This window comes from Ruditapes philippinarum, unplaced genomic scaffold, assembly GCF_026571515.1.
Source record: "Ruditapes philippinarum isolate M1 unplaced genomic scaffold, ASM2657151v2 ctg4405_1_1_1_1, whole genome shotgun sequence".
NCBI lineage: Eukaryota > Metazoa > Mollusca > Bivalvia > Venerida > Veneridae > Ruditapes > Ruditapes philippinarum.
In genome coordinates this window covers 20,607-39,886 of record NW_026865561.1, presented here as the reverse complement: position 1 = coordinate 39,886, position 19,280 = coordinate 20,607, and the positions used below count along the sequence as shown (strand labels likewise).

General features: G+C 32.7%; 1 protein-coding gene across 4 annotated transcripts in view; it reads right to left on the bottom strand.

The window, feature by feature from the left end:
* LOC132729547 (E3 ubiquitin-protein ligase RNF38-like) overlaps positions 1–19,280 on the bottom strand; it is a 40,372-nt gene that overhangs the window by 8,778 nt on the left and 12,314 nt on the right. For 2 of the 4 annotated variants that reach the window (XM_060715327.1, XM_060715328.1), the window contains exons 2-5: positions 17,961–18,064; positions 8,645–8,844; positions 858–1,026; positions 69–458 (exon numbers count right to left, since the gene is read on the bottom strand). In XM_060715327.1, coding sequence (XP_060571310.1) covers positions 69–458; positions 858–1,026; positions 8,645–8,844; positions 17,961–18,064 — 863 coding nt within the window. Of the gene's footprint in view, positions 1–68; positions 459–857; positions 1,027–2,023; positions 4,570–8,644; positions 8,845–9,883; positions 10,343–17,960; positions 18,065–19,280 lie in introns of those variants that run through there. The other 2 variants (XM_060715329.1, XM_060715326.1) reach the window with 2 other exon arrangements.

Here is a 19,280-nt window from a genome sequence, read left to right as displayed (position 1 = left end):
ATAAGCCTCTTACATAAAAGAATGAATACTATATATAGCAAAATATAAATATATAAGTGTAGGTTTACCTGTTGATGATTTGCTGTATAATGAGGATGTTGAGAATGATGTTGTTGTTGTAACCGCTGATGATGATGGTGATGATGTTGTTGTTGTTGCTGTTGTTGATGATGATGCTGTGGATGATGTGCCATGTTGCCTGTAGGCTGAGGTGGACGATGTGTGGGTGTGAAGACATGAGGTATCGACGGATGATGATGCGTAGTCAGGGGAGCTAACTGAGGCAGACTGCAGGCTGGAATGTGTTGTATACTGCAGGCGGGAAACGACCAAGTGGCCTGACCCGTGGCCGCGCACACAGGTATGTGACCCGTAGCTGATGTACAAATAGGCATGTGTGGACCAGTACACAGTGGGAGACCATAGGGTGCCATAGTGACCGGAGCAGCTGCCTGAACCTATGAAATAAAACAAGAAAATGTACAGTTTTTTACCAACAATTCAATATTCTACATAATCAGGCACAAAACTACAGGTTCTTCCCTAATCTCTCACTATTCCATTGTTGATCATTATATTAGCAATCGATTCTGCAAAAGCCTCATGTAGGAGACTTCATTAACAAGATATCGCTGAAACCAACGGAAATACTCTCCCAGTACAATCACACTTGTAAAAGAATTTAAGTTTGAAAGTTTTTGAACAAGGAAGAAATTTATACACAAATTCATCCTTAATAATGTTCAATAGAAATAGGTTAGAAATATATTGCATGACAAAAAAGTTAAATATTAAATTTATAAAAATAAGTTATATTTACATTAAGCCCGAGTACATCATTATTAATGTATATTTACCGATTCCACATCAATGAGTACAGGTTGTTGTTGTTGTTGTTGTAGAGGTAGAGCGGCAGGATGTATATGCTGTGAAGCTAGTGGCGGCTGAAACGCGCGGCGCTCTGGCGACGCTTCACCGTGCCTTCCCACATGACGTTCTCGTGCTGACCTGCGCCTTGTGCCAGGACTGAAAATATATAAATATGTATACATTACATTACTCAAAGACCAGCCAGAGTCTCTTTATCATATTACAAACGTTGTAACATTCAAACCACCTGTAATGTAAACCTTCTAACCACTTAACCAGTGTAAACATAAATCTTTTACAAAAATCAAACACCAGGATACAAAATAAAACTTGTTTTAAACAACAAAGGCATATTCATGGAAATAAAGCAAAGAAAACATTGAGCTCATAAGAAAAGAAATTCTTTGAGTTTAAAATAAATCTTACAAAACAGGATATGCTTTGTAATCGTTTTAAGATGTTTGATTTAAGCACAAAAGCAGAGCAAGGAAAAAAACAAAACATTTTAGGACTTTGATCCACAAACAAAGAAAATTTGAATAATTTAGTCATGGCTAATGTAGCAGTAAGACTTTCATAATTATTAATCCCCATTTTTTAAATTCCTTTATCCATTTTTTTCTTCTATTTCCTTTTGAAGTTCTTACTTTTAAAATTTTCTTCTTTTTTTTAAAATAATTTTTAAAAAATCATTAGTTTTAAAATATCATATTTGTTTAAGTTGTCAAAACAAATGCACTATTATATACAATCAAATAAACATATGTCATCTCTCGTCTACTAGTGGGCATGACTAATACAATTTAAGTACATCAATGCAAACAAATAAAAATAAAGTTAACTAGAAATAAAGAGGAATATTGGATGAAATCTTTAAAATTCTCTTTAAAAAAAAATGGTTTTGCAACAAAAGAACTTTACATAATGTAAAGCAGAAAAAATACTTCAAAAGTAAATTTAAATCATTAAACAATGACACGAATTGTTCATTTATTACCATTAACTAATGTCACATAACCATTCATAAATTACAAATTAACTTAAAACAAGGAAGCACTTCTTTTCAAGGACCTACTTTCCTATATTTGGGCATTAATAACATTCCAAATCATCCTTTTGCATTAAAACAATTGCACTTTCACCGATAAAATACCTTGCAATGATGTCAGGCGTACAAAATCTTGGCAAATCGTGCTGACTTGACATGCTTCGTCTGGTTCCCAACTCATCATGTTGACAAGAAGTACTCCTAGCATTTGAGATACTGGTTCCTGTCTGATCTTGCTGAAGAATTACATTCCTTGCAGCTTGTCGTATAATCTCTGTAAATTGTCCCAGGAAAGAGCTTGGTTCCAGTCTCAAGTATAGGAGCACAGAAATATCTCGTAATGTTGCAATCATATCTGGAAAAACCTGACGCCTTATGTCTATCTGCTGTAACAATATGTCAACCATTTCAACATGTAAACCCATTGAGGACAATGATCCTTCTAGAAATCCAGCCAGCAATGTAACCAGCACATCTTCCGAATTTTGTCCTAAACCTTGTCCAATCAGATCAATTAACACGACAGAACTGATGTATCGTGGATTTGTGCTCACCGAAATATACATCCACATAAATATCTCCATGTAAAACTGATACATAAGATTATGAAAATATCTCTGGAATGGACCTTGTGTATCATCCCTTCTTCTCACCTGATCATCCCTGACACTTGATGAAGCGTGGGCCTCTGTATATGAAAAAGTGCGGTCTGATCTGCTTGTAAAACCAGCAAGTCTGTAAACTTCCTCTCTCTCACTATTATATCTATCTTCTTCTGCAATATCAATATTTGAAGTAACATCAATGCTGCCATCTCTAAATCTTGTAGTAAATCTGTATAGATCTCTCAATATTGATGAAGTCATTCTGCCAGCTAGAGATGCTGCATTGGTTCTTGGAGAATTGTCAGTGTTGAGAAATTGCTGCTGTGACTCGAACAGAATTCTATTTCTCCATGCCCTACTTGACAAACTGTCAAACAAACCAGACTGACTGTGAAGAGTTGTGTCCTCTAGTTGCTCCTCATTTATTGTTTCCTCAGATATCAGTGTAGTTTGTTCAGGAGATACTGCTGGCAGATCAAAATGTGTTTTTTCATTGTCATCATTTAAAATGTCATTAAAATGATTATTTTCTTTTGAATGAAGCATTTCAGATCTATTTTTATTAATGCGATAATTGTCACTCACATCAGCAGCATTCAAACATATTGAAACTTTGCCAGTTCTCTGAATTGGAAAAGTCTTATCACTATTTCCATAGCACCTATAATCATTATTCTCGTTATTTCTCATTTGAGTGGTTCTAGGTAATTGGCAGGTTGCACCCGAGTCCACAGTAACAAATTGGAAATGGTTACTGGAACTGGCGGCACTAGATGCAGACACTGTACTGACTTGACTGGTACCTGCTTTACTACAAATGATTCTGGCTCCTTCATTTACTAAACTGGTACCAGATGATGTGCATACAGAGCTGTTATCCACAGTAGAATTTTCAACAAAGATACCTGGCTTAGACTGAAAACTGCTTGCATCAATGCCTATATTATTAGTTATATTGGAGTGATCATTTCCATTGCGAGAAATGCTAGGATACATCTTAATCTTGTCTCGATTCGTTTCAGACTTTATATTTTTACTAGGAGAGCTGTCAACAGCTTCAATCTCATGTTTTTTATGTCTCTTCTTACATTCCCTATTTCTATTTTTAGTGGTAGAGTCCAATTCTGATGTATAACTGCTATTAAAACATTCAACTTGATTGCCATTAAACACTGTATTTGCATATGTGTTTCTCCCTGATGCTGCAGAAGCACACTGTTGTGAATGTGTACATGTCACCTGTTGTAGACTTGCAGAAACACACTGTTGTGAACTTGTACAGAACACCTGATCTTCGCTGGTCAGTGTATCTGATTGTATATTGAGTGCAGCTGGTCCAGTGTAACTTACATTTGTTAGATAGGGTGAAGAATTCACCTCATTATTTACACCAGAAGATTGTCTATGGTAATTAATGTCATGTTCTTCTAATCGCAATCTCTCTTCATCTAATATATTGCTAATGTCAGGTAAATTATGAGGAAGAATGTTTTTCATTGAATTGATCAGATTTTGAGTTAGAATGTTAACATGGGGGAGGATAAACTCTGCCCCATTCTGATTATAATTTGGATAGAAACTACTTTCTATATGTTGACCACTTCCAGCTAGTTGAATGGCTGGTGAACAAACACCAGAGATATGACATTGTGATTGAAACATGTTTGTATTTACATGTTCTGGCTGTCCAGTACTGGCAGTACTTGATGTTTGGTTATTGTTAACCACATCATTTTGATGACTTAGAGAATTTGTGTCAACATTACTGCGACTTGGATGTCTAATTCTAAATTCACGCATTAACAGATCCGTAGTATTAGTAACCATTTCATATGATGTTCGCCAAATATCGTTAAAGTTTAAATTATGAGTCTGAGAATCTGCAGGAGAACTCAAATTCTGATTTGATAAATAATTAAAATTTGCAGAATGTATGTTCAAACTTTCGTGTAAATGAGAAGGCATCGCCACTGGTTGACAAAGTGTATTGATTTGATTTAGATGTGCATTCTGGGTAGGAAGGAAAGGAAGGTGACCTGCATTTGAAATATTACTCACCTGGGGTTGCATAGAACGTAAATCATTCTGAATATTAATATGTACACTGATGCTTTGACCTGGAGTAATCAGAGTATTGAACATTGGATTCCTGTTTGGAATAAGCATGCTTCCATTGACACCAGCTGGTGTGGGTAGCACTGGCCGTTGATTATTTTGAACATATGGTACATAAACAAATTGCCCGGGCCGTGTATCAAGTATAAAACCTGGCATACCCGCTCTATTAAACAACATCTGTTGTTGCCCTAACGGCACATAGTTTGCTGGCATCATATTGTGAACCAAACTATCAACGGGTCTTAGTAATGGAGCTCCTGGAGTTAATGCTGGTTCCTGTATTGATGTGGGAATAAAGAACAATGGCTCCCTTACAGGAGTTTCCAATCTCACTGCCACTGGTATTGATTGAATGCGTGGCTGTACAATCCCTCTCATATAACAGTAGTTACTCTGAGAATCACCAGCATTCACGTATTGATTATTAGTCTGAACATGAGCTCCAACTCGTGATGAAGCTGCTATGTGCTCATTTTCCAGATTGTAAAACTCGGGAAATTCTGCCTGTAAATCCTGGAAATACATGATTACACCCTAGTTTTTATCCTCTTTTACAGTTTTACTCTCATGCTTGTATTTTCCATAAATTACAACTCTCTCCAATAAATGTCCAAGCAAAGAATTTTCTATTTCTCTTCTCACACAAATATTTTTTCTCTCCTCAGTTTTTTATCTCTTTTCAGTGGCATTTCTTTCAAATTATCTATAATTGTTGTATTTGTTGCATGTTTGTTTTTCTTTGAACAGTTTACATAAAAAGTTCATCAGTTTGTAACAACTTTATTCATTGGCTGAAACTTGAAAACAAGGATGTGATGTCATATCTATGATCTCACTTCCTGTTATTTAGGTAGTGAATAGTTTCAACCTTTCTTTTATTGTTTTTAGGTAGTGAACAGTTTAAATTAAGAAATTACTTCTTTAAAGAGCAGTAAATAGCTATTTGCCACTTATCTTTGTTATTATTTGTATATAGATCTACAGTATATATTTCTTATTATATAATTGTTGGGACAGTTTATAATGTCCACCATAATTTAAACAAAACAGCATTTCATATTATGTAAATAATAAAGAGATCACAATGATAACACATAACATTGTTCAACATAACCTTAATACAATTCTGATATAAAAAGCTAGCTTAATTGGCTTAAATGAGAAAATGTTTTTGTTAAATCTTGTATAATAGAACAAAATTCAAATAAAAAGATCAATTTTCAATAAAGAAACATATATATTATATATATAGATTCTGTTGGGTTTTTTGATGTTGTTTTCTTTGTTGCTTTATTTTTATAGGGTCTTATTTTACTCCTTTATATTATCATCAGTCTTATACCTTCAGGCAATATTGCTTGATGCATTACTATGTAAACCTGTTCCCCACAGGTACCTGCCAACTTCTCCACATGTAATACTTAAATCAGCTGTAGGGGACAACAGAATGTAGACAAAATGTCTGCAACAAAGATTTCACTGAGACTATGACATAGTGAGCTGCCCAGGATCCGAAAACACAAATGTTATATCTTAAGTCAATTATAATGTTCTTCCTATTGAACTAACAAAGTTTCTATATAAAATTGTACAGCAAGTCTGTTTAAATGTTACTTCACTTGTTTAAGCCAGTTCACAATAGACCTATTTAAAACATATTTTACATAAAAGATCTTTCAAAAATATTATGTAAATATAATTAACCTAGAGGTAAAATGCCTATTTGTATTTAAATATAGGTACATGTAGTAATAAATAGCATAAAAATATTTTTAGTATATCCATGTACTTTTAAAAAAAGAAATATAATTTCTAAAATTGAATAATAATATCTGATTGTTGTTAGGCCTAGGCCTATTAGGCTTACATACTAAATATATATTTCTAAATGCTGTAAAATATGTTTTATATTTTTATTAGGACTCAAAATTTTGTGGGTTTATTTAATTGTTGTTTGGATATTTTTTACTGGTGTCGTATTGAACATTGGTAGGGATTGGGTGAGGGCAGTTATCAGGGCTACAGATTTTACCTCTGATCACGGTCTGCCCTGTGTTCGCTATTCAGTCAGTACGTATTTTTAAAAAAATTTTTAACTCCAAATAATGTATGATTTAGTCCGTATTGAAAGATGGACGAGTCCATTTAAGATATTTAGCTTGGGAAGGGTTAAATATGGACCTGTCACTTAAAAAATCAAATTGTCAATGTTCCTTTGACATACCACAACAGTACTGAACACAGCAGTAGTGATATATCGGTTAACTGACTTGTCAGTCATTTCACTCAAACTGTGTCACAATTACACAAGGTCAATCTATCATGTATGCCCCTGTGTAATACTGTACTAGGTCAATACTAGAATAAAATCACTGTACCAACCTTAAGCCACCAATTAAAGGTAAAAAACCTTTAGGGCAGTGAATGCCTTCTTTAGCAAATTTAAAAGTATACATTATAGTAAGTTACAAATGATAGAAAATAATACTAGGTGCAAAATAAGATTTAAAAGATTTAAAGTCTTTGAAAGTTGGTATATTGAACATAGTCAAAATTTTTCTTTAGACTTAATTATATAATTATGGATGTAATATAAAACATTTTTATTTTCATTTTCATAGATGTAGTGCTGAATACAGATTCTTTTTTGACTCTTTTCAAAATAGTATAGAAATGGAAATTAATCAATCTATGTGCAATGAAATATCATTGACAAATAAAACACATAAACAAACACACAAAAACATAAAAACCACAGGTAAATTCAACCAATTACACTTTTCAATGCAAATTGACACACAAAGCATTTACTATAGATATAAGTTAGTAAGACATTAAAACTAAATTTACAGCATATTAAAGTTGCAGTCTTTCAGGTCTTGAACTCTATTGAAGATATTGTGATATAGGCTCATCACATAGTGACACCACCATTTTAACTTCTTTTGAGTAAGGACAGTTTTAAAATTATCAATTATTCCTATTGTAGTCAAAGTTATCTATTATGATTGTTGAGTACAATACTGAATTATATTGGACAAGAAGATCACAGCTGTCAAAACTATATTGGACAAGGCGCTAGCTGAGTTTGATATAGATTTTGCATTTGTTTACAAATCCAATAGTATCAGTACTGTTCTTAACAATGTATAATGACCTCTTTATTTCACATCACTTTTTTGACATTTTGACACATATATATTTCTTCAAGCACAATAAGAATTTGATATGGATTTTTGGATCCCGGACATCAAAACAAAGCTGAACTGGTTCAATTATCTAATAAAGATTTCTATTAGAACATAACATGGTTCAAATGCGAAAGATTTTTGGTTATGTTTCATATGGTGTGATATAAATATCAAACATGATATGTATAAAGAGACCAAGCCTTAATTGTGGAGGAATTGTGGTGCCCCTCTGTGTATTGAGTAGAACCATGGACCTTCTGTAAGCTAGCAGGATAAGTTCATCAAACACCCAGAAGCATGGGACAAGTCATTCTAAGTCAGCCACAGAGACTGGGATTCTTAAGCATAAGCTAAAAATAGGTGTGTTATGTAGAATTCGTTCAACTTCTTTTTATGCAACATTCCATGTGAGATAATCGACAAACACTGCTTCAAAATAGCAACATGTTTCCTCTATACTTCAAACTACACAAAATTTAACGGTAAACACCATCTGGTTTAAAACATATACATAAATATCTATATATCATATGTTTTACATATATATATACTGTAATAAATCCATAAGTATATAAAGGGAGACAACTGAATCAATATCAATATCTACATGCTTGATGATATATAACCACCACAAATATTGAAGCAATGCAGACTATCCTTCCTGTGTAGAAAGTAACCTGCATAAAAATCTCACTTCTATGCAGACGTAACAAAGACGACATGAATTCCAGAAGGTTCAGAACTTACACCACTGAGAAGAAAGATCTTTAAATTGAAGAAAAAACAATTCTTATACAAAGTTCATTTTTTACCTTCGTCTTGCTCTCGGCGTATGAGAGCGTTCACCGGATGGCCGACGCTGACTTGGATTTCGACGTCGTAACCTTACGCTCTCTGGCTGGGCGGACTCACATTGCATTAAGGTCTCTGGTGGGGTGGGAGAATTACCCGTATTTGTCAGATCTATAATACTTCCAGACGTTTTCCGACGTTTTCTACTGGGACTTTCACTCTGAAATAGAAATTTTCAGATACCTTATTAATAATGCTAATTTTGCTTATACCTTTTTTCACGTATTTACATATACATTTGTATGTGGGTTCAACAAATATCTGAGTATTGAAAAGATAACTAGTTTACATGTAATTTTGACACTTAAGATAAAATATTGCGGGACACAAAGTTCTAAAACCTGTTACCAGTATCTGTTTTAAGAATGGTTCCTGGCCTAACTCTATGACCAGTCTTAGCATGCATTTAAAGTTGAGACTTGTCTCTAAATGCAGGTTTAATTTAATAACCTTAGGTCTCAATTAAGGAAAGAAACATTTTAACCATAAATAATGCTAAATGAATGGTTTAATTTTAAGTCATGCTGAATGCATTAAAGGTCATTATTATGATGACTTTCCCAAATTTAAAAGTGGAAGTGCCCCCTTAGTGCATTATTTCAGGCACAAGTAGATCCACAAAATATCTGTTACCTTAGCTTTATAATAACTTCCTCACATGAAAGAAACCAAAGTCCAGCGTAGCTAGGACTTGCACCCATAGAGGTGAGGAGTTATTATACAAACTCAACAACCTTTACTACTTGGGCATAGTCAGGTTCTTACAAATAATACTATATAGCAAAACTTTATATAGATAATTTGAATGTTTACTTCTCCAAATTTATGTTAGGGTTGTTTAAATTTATGTCAAGACTGTAAGATACCTGCTTTATTTTTTTGAAAACTTTAAACATTTGATCATTTAATGAGACTCAAGATCAAGGCATTTATGCTTCAATATCAAGACATTTATGCAATCTATATAACATTTCAACAAAACATATGAAGTTGGTAGATTACACAAAAACAAAAAGTAGTTCTGTGTCCAAGGGAAGATTACAAAACTAAGAAACCGTTCTGCACACATCTTTGGAATATTCAATGATATTTATTTGTTTTTTATACATTGCTAAATTTTCAGAATATATCATGCTATCAGATCATAGCAAAATATTATCATTTTATGTTATACAGAATGTAATAATAATACAAATTACCTTTGATAAAAGTACTATCCAGTCATTACATGAATTCATGTTTAAGTCCATATTACCCTTTAAATCTATATAAAGCCTTCAAATCATAAACACCCAGATGGATTGTATAAACTATAATTCCCAAGATAACTTTAAACCCAGTCTTATTCAGCTAGATATCCAACTTGACTTTGTCGTCTGCATATCAAGATATAAAACACAAACACACGCAAAAAAAAACACCACCTCTGTACTGCGAAGGCTATTCTGTAAAGGGAGCTAGACGTGAGATGGCTTTTATAATAAACGCAAACATAACTTCTCCCAATGTTTTATACAAATTTGTATTCAGTACACACAAAAGAGAGATAAAATTCCTATGTCAAGCTCAAATTCCTTGGAGTTTATTATATGTTCTCTGCGTAAAATCTATATGCAAGTGTGTAATTGGCAAAAACCTCGCATATTCTCTTCAGTATGGACACACTTCATACACAAGCATGAACCATGCCGACCAACATTTATAATCATCAATCGCCAGTGTGTGTGTGTATTTGCACTGTATGAATGAGCCACAAGTTTGGTTGTAAAATAAACCAAAAATTTGCCTAGCTTTTCCACATAAAAGCTATATTCACGAATACATCCAATGAATATTCTATAGGATAGTGGTTAAAGGCTTTTATTTCTAACCTCTCCAATATATGCTTGACAGCGGCTTGTCAGCTCAACAAAGAAGAGCTTTAATATACCTGCATTGCCTAGGGCCGATGACATACTCGCAGTACAAAACCAAGACTATATATTGAACGAGCTGGTGATAGCTTCAGATAACACAGGTACAGTTAGAGATTGTCATCAGAACAACTTTGTGTACAAAGGGAACAGGAAACGGGAAATGGCACATTTCTCCCCCTAAAGTGAACATAAAGGATATATCAAGTGGTCACAACTTTACAATGGCCTGAAGGGTATGAAAATGTCAGTCGGCCTTTAAAAAGATAAGATCATACCCCTTTGTTAAAATTGAATATTGAATAAAAAACAAACTGTATGTGTTTAAATTTAAACTATTTCAATTAGCAAATTTTATCACTTTTATAACAAGACAAATACCATTCAAAATTGTTTCACAATTGAATTAAACTTTTATTGCTATCATTACTGAAGGCAGAAATTTTACAAAATGGAACTTATATAATTATATTTGATTTTTTATACACTATAATTTCCTGTTGAGACAGTAAACTAATAGAAATGTAACCACCTTATTTCTAAGTAGATATATTATTACAACAATTTCTTTTTCATATTCTTTTGAACTTTGTAAGTTTTTAAATCTCATGTGTTATACTATAACTTAAATATTTCTTATAACTATTAATTAATTAACATAATTAATGCCAAGATGGACTTAGTTCCTATATTAATTCCTATGTGCATACAGAATAAAGTTTAAGCATCAACCATGTCTTACGCATATTATACACATTTACCAGTATATAAATTTTCACTCTTTATTTTTAAGTACCAAAAAAGAAAAGAAAAAAAAGACAAAAGAAAAGAATCATGATAGGACAAAGCATGGTCATTCTAGCTAATAACTGTAAACATCCTTGTTTATATTGTAACTCCAAAACAAAATTAACATCCTGCTTTCTACCCTGAGCATAAAGTGTTTCAAGTGTATAATGATGACCCAAGTTGATAGGAAAAGCATAAAGTAAAGCTCAAACAAATAAAAAGTTTCCAGTTTATCAGTTTAACTATAAAATTCTGCCACATTCAACAAAAATTTGAAATTTTGTCAATAAGGAAAGGCATCAAATCCAAAGTTGGGGTTAAATTGTAATATTTTGTCATCAGACAGTCAGGTTGCCCTCAGACTACCTTACTTTTTTCTGTAAAGATAGAATAATATTTAATGTATCGTATGTTACTGATATTCGTCTGATGAAAAGGAAAATATAAATACCTGTATAATTTCCTTAATATAATGGTTTCCGCTTTCCATATCAATCTCACATATATACAATTTTAAGTTTTTCTTGAAATAATAATTTTACCAGTATATTAAGTTAAATGGTCAAAAAAATGTCCAGGATACTTTGATGGTTATGTCAGATGTGTTCTATACACAATCTTATAAATGTATATAATGTCTACCACAGCCATAGTCTTCAAACCAACGTGACAGGCTATTTTTAGACAAATAGACACCTTGTCCAGTTAGACTTTACTAGAACTTTCTAGAAGACATTTAAACATTGAATCATTGCTGTTTTACGTATCTCCTAAATAAATTGAAGTCATTATCAAGCAAATAAATAAAAGATAGTAAGTTTTATACCGGTAAAACAATGCCAAATACATTGACAAATCAGTTTGTTTGTATGTGAATTCTTTTTCCTTTAGTTTTAACAGTCTTGACCAATTATAATACTTATATATACGTCTTTTATATTTTTTTAAATAGTTTGGTCTTAAGATACAATACCAGCACAATGAAAGTCATTAGTTTCGTTGTCATGACGATGACCGAGAGTCCTCAACGGCACCTTTCAGTAAAACCATTCATCTTGATCATCAACATTTAAGTAGTATATTAATATATAAAACTACAAACAGACGGACATACACAGTAACAATCAATACATGTATATATGTATGTCTGACTTAGAAGGCATTCAAATTTAAAATGCATGCAGAATCAAAAATCATTATCTTCATATATCACATAATTACGCCTGCACAAAAACCTTTGAAAACATCATTGTTAAATAATATTAAAGTGGCATAATTTACCTGAAACGTGAACTGTTTTCCTTAACACTTCCGAAACCTAAATCTTGCTATTTAAAGAGACGAGAAAACTATTTCTAACTTTGCTATAATGGTAAAAATGTAAGCACATTTAGAAACACAATCAAAACTGTCATTTACAAGAAACAGTTTTTCTATAAGTACTGAAAATTATTCTAGGAGTGACATATAACTATTGTGAAAAGTCTTGACAGTAAAATGTAATAGAGCACGTACACACGTATATATCCTAAACAAGTAATGTTTCGTTCCATCACATGGTATAGCAAGTGATCACAGTTATATGATTTTTATTTCACTGCTGTTATTCATGTTCTACTGGTTGATAGTGAGGTGAAAGTAAATATGCCAGTTACATTGCCAGAGTATTTTGTAAATCAATTTTTTAAACAATTTTGAAATTAAAGTGAATTAGTCTGAATTACAATAAATAATTACTCTGATAGTATTTAGCATTAAAGACATAATAACCAACTGCGAAGTTTTAAAGAGCACTTAATAAAACGTTCTAGAACAAAATATTATTATTCGTCATAAAAAGTTCCTTCTACATCACACAGAACTTTATTGACATTTTTTTGATAATTGTCCTCATTTGATGGCTTAAGAAAGTCAGTGTTGGTGACTGCTTACCTGAACTGAGGTTCGGTAAAATAAAGAAAATTCCCTCCGTAAGGCCTCATTTAAAACCAACAATCAGTGTGAATGCATTAACAAAAGCCTTCCCGTCTTTACGATTATCTAGCAAAGTGTACAGCCACATCAAACAGAACTACATTATACACGGGAATAAAAACTGGGTTCCCGTTTATCTAGCAAAGTGTACAGCCACATCAAACAGAACTACATTATACACAGGAATAAAAACTGGGTTCCCGTACAGCAGTCTTCCATGTCTGTTTAGAGACTATATAACTTTTAGTAAGATATTTAAAACTATATTTATAATATAACTTATAAATTATAACAAATCTGACCAATGTAACACTTCTACAGTTATTTCTAGTAAAGAGAGAAGCGGAACTGAATAGAAAAAAGATTGTCACATCATGATTTCAAAATGATTATATCTCTAATTAACATGGAATTCATATGATGAACTAGCCTTATAGTTATGTGGACTTTAGAACAGACCGCTGTTAATCTAAGGGACATACCAATATAAATATCATAATCAAGCAACCAAAAGCATATATATGCATCAGTCCAATGTGTAAAATCCTCCACTCCATCCTCAGTGTCATCTTTGACAATTGGATAATCAAATTTAGTCAAAGAACAAAAGTTATTGTCAGTAATGGGGTTTTCATAAAAATTTTATTTGGCCAAAATCAAGCCATTTTTAATTGAACAAAAGATTTCATCACATTTAACACATTCTTTATGAGCTTTTTTAATTTGCAATGAAAGATTCCAAATGTCAATTAAAGCCTAATTGACATATCATTTACTCCTTTATAATTACATGTATAATGATATGGTAATATATCTAATGACATGTATGAAAATATTTATATCTCCCCTAAAATCATAATGCTCAACAGTGTATTTGCAAACTCAACTCTACTACATAATGTACCTTGAAATTTTCTTAGATTTTCTATTCTTTGTTCAACACCTAAAACCTAAGAAAAAGTCTTCAGCAATCTAAATCATGGAGATCTTAAGTGAGCTGGAAGTGTGTCAAACAAATTCCTTTGTTCACGACTCTTCCATTTAAGCCTGCGGGACATTTTTTTTAGCCAAATCTGCAATGTAAATGATGACAAATAGGCCTAAATTGTGAAGACCTCTAGACCCCCCTCTCTTAAAACTTCACGACAACTGAGACGGTTTTCATATTCTTTAACCGGCTTTAGCTAGCTCTGAGCCACAAATTTAAACTTTAATTTCCTCCCTACAAAGGCTTTCAGTTTAAACATAAAACTTGTGGTTTGGATTTGGGATTGAATGTTTAAACGGGTAGTCACCAAACCCCCCCTGTAATGTATGTATACACATAAAGGCAATAGAAGTTTATCAAGAGCTTACGGATGAATGCAAGCTTGAGATAATGACCGATATTTGTCTAGTTAGTCACGAAAACTTGCCGGATTTCACCGTACACAATGAACAATACAAACATAATGAATGATAATAATTAATCTTCTTACTAGCTAAATCAATGAGCTTTCATGATTTTTCTACAGAAAATCAGCTTAAAAACGAAAAAGCTTCTCTGTCAAACAGGTTATAATTTCGCTAGAATATTTCATGAGGCTACAGTGATCTCAATTTTTCCCTCCAGCTTTCCACTACAGCAGAGAGCTGTAATCTGGGAAAATCTTCAGCATGCATGGTATGGTAGAGGTTTTTAGGTCATTAGGTTATTTTCGATCACAAAAAAAAACTTTTCATAAAGAACTTGAACTTTATGGAAACCAGATCAGTTTCTTTTTTTTTTCATGAAGAAAGCTATTTTAGAATTCTAAGTCAAGAATTTGCTATTTTTATTTTGTAAATAAATAGTGATTATGCCAAAAAGGTCAATAAATTATGAGATTAAAGAAGACAAAATATCAAAACAAATTAACGTCATCTCCCATGGTTTTAGAAAACAAGAGGGCCAAGATGGCCCTAGATCGCTCACCTGACCCATCAAACTCAACCGAACAATTACCTAGACAAGCATTATGACCAAGTTTCATGACAGGTGAGTCAAAAATGTGACCACGTTAGAGTGTTAACAAGGATTATCCATATTTGAGCAGTGGGACCTAGTTTTTAACCCCAGGTGACCCATATTCAAACTTGACCTAGAAATCATCTAACAAACTTTCAGACCAATTTCCAGTATACTTGGATCAAAACAGTAGACACTAGTGTTAACAAGATTTTTCTATTTTTAGCTCCTGTGACCTAGTTTTTCATCCGAGATGACCCATGTTTGAACTCATCCTAGCAGTTACCTAGACAAGCATTATGAGCAAGTTTGATGATAAGTGAGTCAAAAATGTGACCACTAGAGTGTTAACAAGGTTTTTCCATATTTGGGCGGTATGAAATAGTTTTTGACCCCAAGTGACCCATATTCGAACTTGACCTAAAAATCATCAAAAAAAATTTCAGACCAATTTCCAGGACAGTAGCCATTAGAGTGTTAACAAGGTTTTTCTATTTTTAGCTCCTGTGACCTAGTTTTTCATCCGAGATGACCCATGTTTGAACTCATCCGAGCATTTACCTAGACAAGCATCCTGACCAAGTTTGATGATAAATGAGTACTAGAGTGTTAACAAGGTTTTTCTATTTTAGCTCCTGTGACCTAGTTTTCATCCGAGATGACCCATGTTTAAACTCATCTGAGCTATTACCTAGATAAGCATCCTGACCAAGTTTGATGATGTCAAAAATGTGACCGCTAGAGTGTTAATAAGGTTTTTCTATTTTTAGCTCCTGTGATCTAGTTTTTCATCCGAGATGACCCATGTTCGAACTCATCCAAGCTATAACCTAGATAAGCATCCTGACCACGTTTGATGATGATTGAGGCAAAAATATGACCGCTAGAAGAACAAGTGTTGACGGACGACGATGGACTGAGCTAGCTCAGGTGAGCTAAAAATCAAAAAGCATAATAACCGTGCTACTAGAAGATAGGAAGTCACTTAAATGAGTAATCAGTCACAATTACCTTTGGTCTTTGAAGGTCTTAAAAAGGCAGGTTAATCAGACAGTGCGGTCAATCAATATATCAAGAACAATCAATAATATATCAAGAATCAAAAGTCCCTTTATAAGTCAAATTAAACCAAATCAAATATTTTCCTAGTTCTCAATTTTGAAGTGGATTTCAGATAAAAATATCTAAAACTAAAACAGGGACTTGTTTCATTATGACCCTGTAAAAGAGTATTAAATCATCTGAAACATGTTACAGATATTTAACTGGACTACTTTAGGTTTAAATCTTTTTACATTCCTTTCTAGCTGGTACTCGTATTCCAACCTAGCTTTTTTTCCAAATTCTTCAAATAATGAAACCCCAGGCTGCTAAAAGAAAGCTTTTCTAAGTCAAAGAGCCACCAAAAAAGAAACTTGTTTGAAAAAACGATGAATGTACTTATATATAAGTAACCATAACTCTTACTCCTTAGTTCGCATACTCTCCATTAGATGATTCTTGTAAAGTAGATGTTTTTTATGTAATCTGACACCTCAAAGGAAAATGCTTACCGTGGAAGTGACAACAGCTACTTTATAGCGGTTCTTATCTATATAACACGATGGTTATGATATTATGTATATATAGAACCCCTGTATCTGACACAAGCGTGAGAAAATACATGCAGGCAGTTCTTTCTACTCCAGCCTGTCTCCCATAGTGCCTGAATTTAGACCGTTTTCAAATATTCTCATGAAAAACATGAAATATTCAGTTACCAGTTTAATTAGTGAAACTATAGTAAAAAAGAATTAAGAAAACTTGATTCAGTTGTTACAACATACAAATTATTGGCTTTCACACAGTCATATTTAATGTAAACCAAAATCGGCTTCAGTGTACTTTAATTGTCTTTATATTGCACATATATATTTTTCTCTTAGAGTACACCAAAAGTACTGTACATGAAAAAAGCATCATTTAATAGTGCATCATCAAAAGTCTGTAAAACATGCCATTTTTGTATTTTCTGATCGTAAGATCAGTAAATACATAGCTAACATCCACGGTCTAACACAAAATTTCCTCACAGTCCTAACAACGCAAAGTAGTTCTCACTCAAAACTGCTTAAAAACCAGCAATTTAAAAGAAAGAAATAAACTTATACAGGAAAGTACATACAGATAGTCAGTATGATTTAGATTGCAAAAATCAGAAAATACCATAGAGCTGCAGCCCTTTGATTTACCTACATTGTAGGCAGGTTTCTTTAGAAATTAATAAATTCTATACAGCAATTATCGCCACTATAAACCTTATAGATATAATTAAGGGCTTAATTTTCAACACAAATGTCATGAGCTCGATCATGACCATATTTTTTTTTTAATCAATTCAAAGGCTTTTTTTTATGATTCTGGGATTACAGTGGTTAAAAACAAATATATAAAGCAGCAACAAACAGAATATTATCTTCCTTACTACACTGTAACAAAAAGTAAAAATAGACCTGCAAACTGTCAAATGTTTTGTTCACTTTCATTATTTCAATTCCTTTGTCCAGAGTAAAACATGTAGATACAATCAGATTTGATGGCCGCTAATTATGGGACATTTAAGGGATGGGTTACCTTTCGAACAACTGCTACATCATCTGTAATAATTCCCGAGTAGTATGACTGATGATGATGATGGTGGTGATGAATCTGTTGCTGATTTTCACGCTGTGCAGCGTCTGAAAATATATTCCAATACTATAAATATAACTGGACAATTTTTCAGTCTTTGATTTGTCTTTACAAGCATTTAAATAACATACCTGTTCACTGATCCTCAATAAAATGTATATAAAATATATATTTAAATTGAAATTCAGATATTGGTACAAGTTACATGAATATAATTAATATCTCTGAATTGTTACATAAAATTAAATTTTATATAAGGTTATGAATCTATTCTAAACTTGTACAATTTCAAAATAATAAATTTCCAATTTTCAATTTTATAAAGGTAAAATAAGGGTGAAGGTCAAATGAAGATCAAAGTCAAAAAAGGTCAATATAAAGACCTGGCTGATATATAAGGAATCTTCTTAAAACACAAGTCATGGAGGGCTCAAATATCTTCATAGTGGAAACATTTATGTGTTAACAAGGTATTTTTTTAACTTTGAGCTTCCTTTTCACATCAGTTCTTTAAGTACCAATCCATAATTATTTGAAAGTCATTTTTGTTTGATTATCACCGAAGCCAAATATATAACATTCAGACATTCATCAAGAGATTTAACACAAACTTGTAGAATAATCATTTTAAGATCTAGACACAATGGCAGGTTTTGAGTTAAGGTGAAAAACAGTGTAAAACTTCCATCAACAGACTAAAGAGAACAGTCTGCACCGACTTATGTCTCTCACCTTAATATGTGAAGTAAAACACTGAGGGTAACGTACAACCAGCTACCTCAATACTGCTGTATCTCAAAAAATATAACAAACTAGTTACAGTAATGTTACCAAAACCATAACCCGTTGAATTATGCTTCGCTTCTCATTATTTGTATGAGCCAGACTTATCTCCTTCATTTTTAAAGTTATGAATCTTTAACGTGGAGTCGGCAACTTTCCGTTCAAATTTCAAGCATAATGGTCTACTTGAAACCAAGTCGGGGGGCATAATACAGCAAAAATAATTACATCTTGCATAGTTAAATCCAAAGTACAATGTGTTGAACAATAATGGCCATATCACACCAAAAATAATCATAACACCAAAATAAAGACCATATAAAAATATGAATATACATTAACCAGATAATATTGAAATGATAGTTGGAAAGTCTTAGTACTCTTATTCAAAATAAAAACCAGACTGACCCACCAAAATCCACCAATATTTGCATATCTGTGCAGTCTGACCAGACTATATTACTGTTGGAAGCTCACATT